The sequence below is a fragment of the Pleurodeles waltl genome, chromosome 6, assembly GCF_031143425.1.
Source record: "Pleurodeles waltl isolate 20211129_DDA chromosome 6, aPleWal1.hap1.20221129, whole genome shotgun sequence".
NCBI lineage: Eukaryota > Metazoa > Chordata > Amphibia > Caudata > Salamandridae > Pleurodeles > Pleurodeles waltl.
The window spans coordinates 9,919,485-9,931,905 of NC_090445.1; the positions used below are offsets into that span (position 1 = coordinate 9,919,485).

General features: G+C 47.8%; 1 protein-coding gene across 2 annotated transcripts in view; it reads left to right on the forward strand.

Annotated features, from left to right (window-relative positions):
• The window catches only part of GLE1 (GLE1 RNA export mediator), a 195,621-nt gene that overhangs the window by 43,451 nt on the left and 139,749 nt on the right, over positions 1 to 12,421 (forward strand). For both annotated transcript variants that reach the window (XR_011204710.1, XM_069237002.1), the window contains exons 4-5: positions 1,327 to 1,475; positions 6,067 to 6,127. Coding sequence is in view for 1 of the 2 variants with exons in the window: in XM_069237002.1 (XP_069093103.1) it covers positions 1,327 to 1,475; positions 6,067 to 6,127 (210 nt within the window). In the remaining variant the exon portion in view is untranslated. The remainder of the gene's footprint in view (positions 1 to 1,326; positions 1,476 to 6,066; positions 6,128 to 12,421) is intronic.

Below are 12,421 nucleotides of genomic sequence, written 5' to 3' on the forward strand. Positions count from 1 at the left end.
CTCTACCATTTAGCACTTCTTGCACTGAGTAAGCACTATTCCTTGGAGAGTGGCAAAGCTTCCCTGGAGAGTGCCAAAGCTTTACTGTACAGTCTGGTGCCAGAGCCTGACGTTTGAGTGAAATGTTAGGGTGCCGGGCCTGTTCGTTGGGTGAGTGTGAAGGTGCCAGCACCTCTCCCTGGGTGAAGATGAGGTGTTGAAGCCTTTTTGTGTGCTAAAAGTCTAAACGCAAGAACCATTTGCAGCGTGTGAAAGGTGAATTTGCTGGAGCTTTATTCTGGATGTGACTGGTGAGGGTGTCAATCCCTTTGGCTAACTGGTCGATTGATTAGAGGCCTCTCCTTAGCACTAAAGGGTGAGCTTGCAGGAGTGGGTCCCTGCAGGTAAAGAGTGAATGCACAGGAACTTTGGCCTAGGTTTAAAGGGAGCTGGAGCCTATCCCTTTGTTGATGTGTGGGTGTGGGGGATCGTATGTGGATCCTTGCAGGTAAAGAGTGAATGCGCAGGACCTTTGGCCTAGATTTGAAGGGAGCTGGAGCATATCCTTTCATTAAAGGGTGGACGTGGAGTATCGGGTGTGGATTCCTGCAGGCAAAAAGTGAATGTGAAGGAGCTTTGCCCTAGGTTTGAAGGGAGCTGGAGCCTATCCCTTTGTTGAAGGGTGAGTGTGCAGGATTGATTGAGGATCCTTGCAGGTAAAGAGTCTATGTGCAGGACCTTTGCCCTAGATTTGAAGGGAGCTGGAGCTTATCCCTTCGTTAAAGGGTGAGTGTGGAGTATCGGGTGTGGATTCCTGCAGGTAAAGAGTGAATGTGAAGGAGCTTTGCCCTAGATTTGAAGGGAGCTGGAGCCTATTCCTTTGTTGAAGGGTGAGTGTGGGGGATCGTATATGGATCCCTGCAGGTAAAGAGTGAAGGCGCAGGAGCTTTGGCCTAGGTGTGAAGGGAGCTGGAGCCTATCCCTCTGTTGAAGAGTGAGTGTGGAAGAACCTTGCTCTGGAAGTAAAGATGAGGTCCTAGAACCAGTTCCTGGGATGAAGGTGGTTGGTCTCACTTGTCTGCTCTATTGCCTTTCTCCCTGACACTCCCTAACTAGAGGACCTTTCCCATTGGACATCTTGTACAGACCAACTACTCTGGGGCTGCATGACATTGGTTCCTTTTCCCTTAGGGCATTCAGGCAAGAAGGCCTCTCATCCTATGGGTCTGCTTAACAGGCCTCCATTTCTTGGGCTCTTGAGTCACCACCCTCAGTTTCTTGATGGGATCTATCCCCTGAGCTCTCTGACAGATGACATTTAATACTTAGTTTCCTACCGGTGTCTAGGAACAACTGATGCTTCGACAGGCACTTCAGGAGGAGACTGGAAGGGTTGCCTCGGACATTGCATCAGAGAAGCTGAAGCGCTTCGAGGAGGTGATGGAGGTGAAATGTCACCAGGAGTACCAGAGCATGCAGGAGCAGATGGAGGAGAGGTGAGTGAGGTGTGACGCTCCGTTTGTCTCCCTAGTCATGACTCGGATGGCACTAGGAATATCTGAACATGCAAGGGCAGTTGACGGGGAGATGAGTAGGAGACACGTTTTGTCTTGTCCCAAAATCCTGACAAGTGTCACCGGGAAGCTTCTCTGTCAAGCCACCTTGTCACCGGGAAATGGGAAGAATTATTTGCACCGGGTGTTTACGCTTTGTCAAAAATAGTATGAAATATATGTTGCACATTGACACTTTTCTAGCACAATTCTTAACGACAAATGACGGTTATGGCGTTTAAAGACTTCTTGGGAGCTAGTCCTAGGTGCGAGGAAGCACCCCCTTGGTCCACTTAGGAAGGGAAGTCTCATATTGCTGTACTTTTCTGTGTGGATATTTCATCATTGTCTGTTTTTCTGCCCCTGCAGCATGTTTACAAGGTACATCAGCCATTCAACTCTTAATAATCACCTTCTCAGCACCGTGGCACAATCTTGTCTTGCCTAAAAGTTTTACTGTTGATGCATGTCCTGTGTGTTGCCTCCTTGAGGTGATGCGCTCAGGTTTTTTTATTCACTCTAGTCTATTGTATGGTTCTTGAGTGTTTTTTTTAAAGTGTTTTATTTTGATTTCATTCAAAAATGTTTCTCAGACCACAAATCGAGCACAATCATATAAAGTAGTCGCACAGGGGTTATCCCAGGCCTTCACTATGAAGGGAGCAACTAATCAGAACTGTGGTTTGATTGTGATATAGGCCTAGATACGGAGGGGAGGAACTTAGAAGATGGGGGAGTAAGAGTCAGCAAAGGATAGTGCAGGAGGGCCCTTGAACTTGAATCTTTAAGGAAATGTCTCTTTTGTGTGGTCACCCTCACGTTTTTGGACTGATGCTTCTGGCTTTTTGACTCTGAGAGTGCACTGAGGCCTGCTAACCAGACTTCGGTGCCAGTGTTTTAACCCCATACAAATTACATGTTGAATTAGTGTAGGAAGTTGGCTCTGTATGTGCTATTTCAAAGTAAGGAATAGCATGCACAGAGTCCAAGGGTTCCCCTTAGAGGTAAAATAGTGGTAAAAAGAGATAATACTAATGCTCTATTTTGTGGTAGTGTGGTCGAGCAGTAGGCTTATCTAAGGAGTAGTGTTAAGCATTTGTTGTACATACACATAGACAATAAATGAGGTACACACACTCAGAGACAAATCCAGCCAATAGGTTTTTATATAGAAAAATATCTTTTCTTAGTTTATTTTAAGAACCACAGGTTCAAATTCTACATGTAATAGCTCATTCGAAAGGTATTGCAGGTAAGTACTTTAGGAACTTCAAGTCATCCAAATTGCATGTATACTTTTCAAGTTATTGACAAATAGCTGTTTTAAAAGTGGACACTTAGTGCAATTTTCACAGTTCCTAGGGGAGGTAAGTATTTGTTAGTTTTACCAGGTAAGTAAGACACTTACAGGGTTCAGTTCTTGGTCCAAGGTAGCCCACCGTTGGGGGTTCAGAGCAACCCCAAAGTCACCACACCAGCAGCTCAGGGCCGGTCAGGTGCAGAGTTCAAAGTGGTGCCCAAAACACATAGGCTAGAATGGATAGAAGGGGGTGCCCCGGTTCCGGTCTGCTTGCAGGTAAGTACCCGCGTCTTCGGAGGGCAGACCAGGGGGGTTTTGTAGGGCACCGGGGGGGACACAAGTCCACACAGAAATTTCACCCTCAGCGGCACGGGGGCGGCCGGGTGCAGTGTAGAACCAAGCGTCGGGTTCGCAATGTTAGTCTATGAGAGATCTCGGGATCTCTTCAGCGCTGCAGGCAGGCAAGGGGGGGGTTCCTCGGGGAAACCTCCACTTGGGCAAGGGAGAGGGACTCCTGGGGGTCACTCCTCCAGTGAAAGTCCGGTCCTTCAGGTCCTGGGGGCTGCGGGTGCAGGGTCTCTCCCAGGTGTCGGGACTTAGGTTTCAGAGAGTCGCGGTCAGGGGAAGCCTCGGGATTCCCTCTGCAGGCGGCGCTGTGGGGGCTCAGGGGGGACAGGTTTTGGTACTCACAGTATCAGAGTAGTCCTGGGGTCCCTCCTGAGGTGTCGGATCTCCACCAGCCGAGTCGGGGTCGCCGGGTGCAGTGTTGCAAGTCTCACGCTTCTTGCGGGGAGCTTGCAGGGTTCTTTAAAGCTGCTGGAAACAAAGTTGCAGCTTTTCTTGGAGCAGGTCCGCTGTCCTCGGGAGTTTCTCGTCTTTTCGAAGCAGGGGCAGTCCTCAGAGGATGTCGAGGTCGCTGGTCCCTTCGGAAGGCGTCGCTGGAGCAGGATCTTTGGAAGGCAGGAGACAGGCCGGTGAGTTTCTGGAGCCAAGGCAGTTGTCGTCTTCTGGTCTTCCGCTGCAGGGGTTTTCAGCTGGGCAGTCCTTCTTCTTGTTGCAGGAATCTAATTTTCTAGGGTTCAGGGTAGCCCTTAAATACTCAATTTAAGGGCGTGTTTAGGTCTGGGGGGTTAGTAGCCAATGGCTACTAGCCCTGAGGGTGGGTACACCCTCTTTGTGCCTCCTCCCAAGGGGAGGGGGTCACAATCCTAACCCTATTGGGGGAATCCTCCATCTGCAAGATGGAGGATTTCTAAAAGTTAGAGTCACCTCAGCTCAGGACACCTTAGGGGCTGTCCTGACTGGCCAGTGACTCCTCCTTGTTATTCTCATTATTTTCTCCGGCCTTGCCGCCAAAAGTGGGGGCCGGGCCGGAGGGGGCGGGCAACTCCACTAGCTGGAGTGTCCTGCTGGGTTGGCACAAAGGAGGTGAGCCTTTGAGGCTCACCGCCAGGTGTGACAATTCCTGCCTGGGAGAGGTGTTAGCATCTCCACCCAGTGCAGGCTTTGTTACTGGCCTCAGAGTGACAAAGGCACTCTCCCCATGGGGCCAGCAACATGTCTCGGTTTGTGGCAGGCTGCTAAAACTAGTCAGTCTACACAGATAGTCGGTTAAGTTTCAGGGGGCACCTCTAAGGTGCCCTCTGGGGTGTATTTTACAATAAAATGTACACTGGCATCAGTGTGCATTTATTGTGCTGAGAAGTTTGATACCAAACTTCCCAGTTTTCAGTGTAGCCATTATGGTGCTGTGGAGTTCGTGTTTGACAGACTCCCAGACCATATACTCTTATGGCTACCCTGCACTTACAATGTCTAAGGTTTTGTTTAGACACTGTAGGGGTACCATGCTCATGCACTGGTACCCTCACCTATGGTATAGTGCACCCTGCCTTAGGGCTGTAAGGCCTGCTAGAGGGGTGTCTTACCTATACTGCATAGGCAGTGAGAGGCTGGCATGGCACCCTGAGGGGAGTGCCATGTCGACTTACTCGTTTTGTCCTCACTAGCACACACAAGCTGGTAAGCAGTGTGTCTGTGCTGAGTGAGAGGTCTCCAGGGTGGCATAAGACATGCTGCAGCCCTTAGAGACCTTCCTTGGCATCAGGGCCCTTGGTACTAGAAGTACCAGTTACAAGGGACTTATCTGGATGCCAGGGTCTGCCAATTGTGGATACAAAAGTACAGGTTAGGGAAAGAACACTGGTGCTGGGGCCTGGTTAGCAGGCCTCAGCACACTTTCAATTGTAAACATAGCATCAGCAAAGGCAAAAAGTCAGGGGGCAACCATGCCAAGGAGGCATTTCCTTACAATTAGATATCCCCAGTTGGCAAGGCCTGACTTACTTATAAGTCCCTAGTATATGGTACCCAAGACATGTAAGGCAGTGTGTCCACTTAAGGTGGAGCCATGTTTGTGCCACCCTTCATGTGACAAGACACAAGATGGCTCCCAGCGACCACTGCAAACTTGAAGGACCGTGTTTTCACTGCCAGTTTGACCTTGCTTTCAACCAATGGCAAATCCACCCTATCCCTTAATATTATATATACGTCTCAGCTAAGTAAGGCCTATGGAGGCCTTATCAGGTTCTGACTTTGGTCCATTTTTCCAAACAAGAAGACTAAACTATTTGAGGCTGTTTTTTTGTTGCAAACATCCTATCACTGCATTGACTGCATCTGAAGGCAATTATGCAAAAGTCCCAGGCAGTCTCTAATTCAGAGATACCTTCATTTGAATCACCTTTGCAACTATTCCTTGGAACTTGAAGGATTCCTTGGAGCTGAACCATCCATGGATATCTTGGCTTCATTCACACTTGACATGTGTTCCTGGGTGTGGGAGTGATCCCAAGTCTATTCCTGAAAATTAAAGGATTGCTGTGAACTTTCTTGCCATAAATGTTATGTCCTTGGCATAAATGCCATAAATGTTATGTCCTTGGCATTTGAAGGGCCTCACAGAACTTCGCCAGCACCCAGGACAAACTCTTATTTTTGTTAGTTGATAGGCCTTGTGTTGAATCTAGAGAAATAATATTGAGCGGTGTGTCCAGAGAGGGCAATTGTACATTTTTTATCGACTGGCAGAAAATGAGTAATACATTTGTTATTGTTTTACTAGTATAATTAGCATTTTTGATATTAGTATGGTTTTGCTATTTGAATCATTTTGTATATTTATATATGATATAGAATAGTGTAACAAAAAACTTTTCTTTTGCCTCTTAGCTCCAAGGAAGTGCTGGGAAAGCAGGAGAAGCTAAAAGAGGAGCATCGTCACAGGGCCAAGGTGTGTGGCTAGGAGTGGGGCGGGATCTTTTAAGTTGGGTGCCAACGGAGGGTTGTCCGGGAGTCTGTGCCTGCTCTGAGGTGCGTGCTTATGTCTTTTTTTTTTTTTTTTTTAATCTGTTTATTAAACTTGATATAAAACAAGGCACAAAAATATCAGTACTTTACATATGATTTGGTGGGAAAACACCCATCCTCTCTCCAAATGCTTTTCTGAGCATTTGTACATTTCTTTGCACAACACTGCTGTATTTTAGTGTACTGGCTTTCCTTAAACATTATATAACTAGTAACACTTGACATGGAGATATGTTATTCTTACATATATATGTTGGCGTCAATTATTATAGTGGAAGCATATAATTGTACAGGCTCTAAAGGGCTACATTTCCGTATGTGCGCTTTGGTATGAGGGTATAGCAGTATCATGGAGCGGCTGATGAGTAGGTATAATAAGGGCAAGGCCCAGTGGTACAATATCTTGGGGTTGTTTAGGGCAAACTCAATTATTATTAATAATTTTAGTAATAGCGTATCCTAGGAATTTTGAAGGGGCTGATTCATGGTGGGTATTTGTCATCTCTGGATTCAATTCTGACTACAAAGAGGTCCCAGCTTTCAGTCCCGCTCTGTATCTGGCCTCTGTGTTGTAATTGCCTCAGGGTTTGGGATTCCGCCAATGTGTAGTCGTGTAGGTCTCGAAGCCAGAGAGAGTAGCGAGGGGCATTTGGGGCCTTCCAATGTGTAGCTATCAGGCATTTATATGTCGTGCGTGGTTATGTCTAGAGCTGGGTGGGTGTAGTTCATGGGTTCAGAGTGCACCAGCGGTGCTGATGTAGGATTGTCTGGGTGTCTGTGCCTGCTCTGAGGTGCGTGCTGATGTCCAGAGCTGGGTGGGTGTAGTTCATGGGTTCTGGAGCACCAGCGGTGCTGATGTAGGATTGTCTGGGCGTCTGCCTGCTCTGAGGTGCGTGCTTATGTCCAGAGCTGGGTGGGTGTAGTTTATGGGCTCCTGGAGCACCAGCGGTGCTGAAGTAGGATTGTGTTGGAGTCTGTGCTTGCTCTGAGGTGCGTGCTTATGTCCAGAGCTGGGTGGGTGTAGTTCATGGGTTCTGGGTGCACCAGCGGTGCTGATGTAGGATTGTCCGGGAGTCTGTGCCTGCTCTGAGGTGCGTGCTTATGTCCAGAGCTGGGTGAGTGTAGTTCATGGGTTCCTGGAGCACCAGCGGTGCTGAAGTGGGATTGTCCGGGAGTCTGTGCTTGCTCTGAGGTGCGTGCTGATGTCCAGAGCTGGGTGGATGTAGTTCATGGGTTCAGTGTGCACCAGCGGTGCTGAAGTAGGATTGTCTGGGAATCTGTGCTTGCTCTGAGGTGCGTGCTGATGTCCATAGCTGGGTGGGTGTAGTTCCTGGCTTCTGGGTGCACCAGCGGTGCTGAAGTAGGATTGTCCGGGAGTCTGTGCTTGCTCTGAGGTGCGTGCTGATGTCCAGAGCTGGGTGGTTGTAGTTCATGGGTTCTGGGTGCACCAGCGGTGCTGATGTAGGATTGTGTTGGAGTCTGTGCTTGCTCTGAGGTGCGTGCTGATGTCCATAGCTGGGTGGGTGTAGTTCATGGGTTCCTGGAGCACCAGCGGTGCTGATGTAGGATTGTCTGGGAGTCTGTGCCTGCTCTGAGGTGCGTGCTGAAGTCTAGAGCTGGGTGGGTGTAGTTCATGGGCTCCTGGAGCACCAGCGGTGCTGAAGTAGGATTGTCCGGGACTCTGTGCCTGCTCTGAGGTGGGTGCTGAGGTCTAGAGCTGGGTGGATGTAGTTCATGGGTTCAGTGTGCACTAGCGGTGCTGAAGTAGGATTGTCCGGGAGTCTGTGCCTGCTCTGAGGTGCGCACTGATGTCCAGAGCTGGGTGGGTGTAGTTCATGGCCTCCTGGAGCAGCAGCGATGCTGATGTATTGTCCTGGAGGGTCTGCCTGTTCTGAGGTGTGTGCTGAGGTCCAGAGCATGGTGGTGTAGATCATTGGCTCCTGGGTGGGTGTATTTTGTTCTCTCCTGTAGCACCACTGCTGCTGATGGAGGATTACCAAGTAGGGTGTTCCTCTTATGAGGTGCACGGTGAGGCCCAGAGCAGTGTGGGTGTATCTCATGGGCTCCTGAGTTGGGTGTATTTCGTGGGCTTCTGGAGCACCAGTGGTGCTGATGGAGGATAATTGTCAACGAGGGTCTACCTGTTCTGAGGTGCATGCTGAGGTCCAGAGTTTGCTGGGTGTATTTCATTGGCTCTTGGAGCACTGGTGGTGCTGATGTAGGATTGTCTTGCATGGTCTGCCTGTTCTGAGGTGTGTGCTGAGGTCCAGAGCGGGGTGGGTGTATATCATGGGCGCCTATATTTCATGGGCTCGTTGAACATCAGCAGTTACTGGGCGGTACCCAGTTTGGGTATGGTCCTTCTTCAACATACTGTAGTTAGATAACCATGCTACTCTTATTTCGTATATACCAATTCATCAGTTCTGTTAAAAACGTACCCCACAAGGCGGAGAGCCCTGTAGTCTCATAAGTTTTACTCCATGAGGTGCAAAGGCTTCGAGTCATACATTACATAACACTTAATAGTTCAGCTTGTTGTAGAATTTCAAAGGTAACTAGAACTTAACAAGTTTGTAAAATGAAAAGTTAAGAACCATAAGAAGCTTCCACGCTTTAGGGCAGAGAGAATCGTCATTGGTCTGGTAGAAACCTTAGCAGGAAGTGCTAATGTTTCCGTAGCGTTGGCTCTGTGGTCTCTGATAACCTGTAGATCTGTGCTCTACCTAGTAGTTCAGATCTGCTCTTTAAGTGAGGACTTTCCCTCGCATGGCATTCCGATTGAGCTTGAGATACTTACTGAGTGTTTTTGGTTAAGTCCTTGTACTGGATACCAGGTGAGGCTTCTTGGTGGGCAAATGCTTTGGCTGCATAGGCGCAGGCAGTCTACAGCAAAATAGTCCAGTATACCTGGATCCCAAAACCCACCACCCAGACAGCAAAGGTCTCACCCCCTGAAGTCACTGGTGCAGTTTGGAGTGTTCGAAGTTGTGATGTTTTAATCGGTGGTGACTGGAGAGGAGCCTTGTCAGGTCACGGTCTCCTGGATTCAAAGAACCTGTATAGGGCTGAGTTGTTTATATTCCGAATGGGAGCAGATATTATAGTAAGTCAGTGTGCTGTTCCCGGAGGTACCCCCTTTCGAGGGGCCCTGTATTACAATTGAACCATCCACAGGACTCGGAACACTCAATGAAACCAAAGAGTTTGCCAGTTTTTGTTGGAAGCGGACTTGAACCAGGACTTTAAATGTCAGTATCTTTGACATCATGTCGCTGGGACGATGCTTCAGACTCGGGGCAACGCTTCAGACTCGGGATGACCTTCCCTTGCTCCCACCCTGAGACTGTGCGGAAGACAGATAGACCTCCTAGTCCATCTGTGTCAGAGATATGGGCAGCATGGGTATTATTCTGGAATGGGAGAAGATTGAAGATACTGCAGGATCACCAGCTCGACATAGGCAGCCAATATGGCCTCAACATAATTTGCAAGTCATAACCATATGTTTGAAACAATAACTGATGACCACGTGTAATATCCAAAAGATATCTCGTACAGACATTGAAAATGAAAGGGAAGGGGTGAACCCTTGAGGACAACACTGACTGCTGTAGTGGGTGGAGAAATAAAAAGTTCAACTTGCTAGCCCCTTTGGCTTACAGACTACAACCAGCTAATGATTGGGTGACCAGCACCAACAGTCTCCTCGAGCGCTGGCTTCATAAATCCTAATCCTTGGTGTCCGAGGTCCAGCCAGACCAGCTGACCTGACCTGTCTTTCTCCATTTGTGACTGACCATACATTCACACCAGTGAGGTGCCTCTGCCATGTTTATGGCGACATCTCAGGTGCTTGGAATCCAAGGATTGGGCATTTTCAAGAAGCTTCTTTGGTTGCTTTGCTACTGTCCCTCAAGTGCCCACCATAAACTGATACCCTTGCACGAAGCCTTCACTTTCTCTGATCTAGGTTCGGTCTCCTGGAGAGGTGAAGCCTACTTTAGCAGTCCTGGTACTGTCCCTCCGCTGATGGAGGCTTTGATGAGAGACACATTAGTCTTGGCAAACCAATTCAGAAACGGGGATAAAAACCACCATTGTGCAGCATCTTAAGGCATGCGTCTTCCTTTTACATATTTCAACAAATAACTACCTTATCCTCCAAGACGGGACTAAAGAGGACTGCTGGGTGAACTGAGATTGCAAGGGGTGCCAGGTTGAGTTAATACAATTGGGATGACACCGAGTTTAGCAGTTACTTGACTGGAATTGCATCCCATCGCCCCTTTGATTTATTGCTGGTGAGTGAGGATCCCTTAAGGTTGAGAACGCATTGTATTGAGTTTAAAAGGTCTTGGAATCAGACGCCACAGTGATATTCTGAGGTGCCTTTTCTTGCTGACAGTGTACAGTAGCCACCTCCACCCGCTATTTCACTTCTAATCCAGTACCTTTTTATTTTGTAGCGGTTCTATAAACCAGTCTACACATTGAGTCTGGGTGCTAAGGTATTAATTGCCTGGGATCAGCACTGTTCGTCGTAAGGGAGACCCCTAATTGTTGGTTAACTAGGAACAGATGAGAAGAGAGCTATTGACGTGGGCTTTCTCTTCACAAAATTGATTGAGAGTCAGTAATCAGGATAATAACATATCAGTGCTTTTCATGCCGGTGAGACTTTAATGTAGAGTATATTGTGAAATGCTCAATAGCCACCCTTTATCATTCGCAATATAATAGCCCATTGGAGGAGTTTAATGTTGTTTAAAGAGAGTGTGCAGTTGCCTTTGGCTAGTGGAGATGCAGAAAGGAGTCTAGACGTTCTATATGAACGTATCTTCCTTCAAATGCCAAGGGGAGGGAATGCTGTATCTGTGTGTCCTTGCTGCCGAAGGAGTAGAACAGGAGTGGTTTACAGAGGATGAGATGAGTAGTAATGCATCTAACAGCAGTATATGAGAAGGCCATTGTAAAAGAGGCTTAGTGTTGTGGAAGCAGTGAGTGTGCACTTTACCCTGATGTGAGGCGTAGTGCGTACAGAAAGTCATGAAATCCATGCTCATTGTTTCAACCAGAGAGTGACACTGGAATGTGTAGATAGTGGCCAGTCGACGTGGTCACCTGGTGGGCAGGGAAGTGCATCTTAGCTCAAATGGCGACTTTGGAAATTGTTGTGCAGATATCACTGGCGGTAGATCTGACAGTATTTGTAGTATGCAAAGTAAGGGATTGATGAATAGGTCTGAGGACCTGACCTTACAGATGCAAGCGATGAAAGAAGAAAATGTGGAAACCCAGCTAGCGTTGCAAAGTGTTGCGGAGAGGCTAGGTATAGGAGGCTCATGCAGAAGTATGTTGTAGGGTTGTCATTATGTGAGCAATGGTTGAGTGATAAGGCACAGGATTAATGGGTTGTAACATTTGTCCGTTCCTGAGTGTTGATGGTAGAATTTGACGAGGGTTTAGAAGTTGGAGTGGGTGCAAGCTGAGGATTGCAAGGATGTTTGTGGCTTGTGTGCCAATAACAGCAGGTAGAAGCTGTGCACTGGAAGCTGAGTTTGTGATGTTGATTAAAATATTGCAGATTGTCTGCACCACTGCCATTAAAATAGGAGCCTGCAAATTGTTAGGTGACTAGTGAGGGCTCTTCCTTGGAGGGACATGAGGTGTTGATGTACTGTGCCGTGGGACATTCATAAGCACTGGTTGTGTCCATACCAGACCAAGATGAGGATCACCATGAAGTGAACTGACTGAGATGGGCCACGCTGAAGTGACACTGGGAAGTGATGTTGGCCCGAAATGGTGTAGGAAAGTAGCACGCCAGCTTCTCTGATGGTGGGGTTAACCGTACCAAAGTGGCACTTGTAGGAGGCTGGACTGGCTTGTAGTGAGTACCAAGGGGTACTTGCACCTTGCACCAGGCCCAGTTATCCCTTATTAGTGTATAGGGTGTCTAGCAGCTTAGGCTGATAGATAATGGTAGCTTAGCAGAGCAGCTTAGGCTGAACTAGGAGACGTGTGAAGCTACTACAGTACCACTTAGTGTCATATGCACAATATCATAAGAAAACACAATACACAGTTATACTAAAAATAAAGGTACTTTATTTTTATGACAATATGCCAAAGTATCTTAGAGTGTACCCTCAGTGAGAGGATAGGAAATATACACAAGATATATATACACAATAGCAAAAATATGCAGTATAGT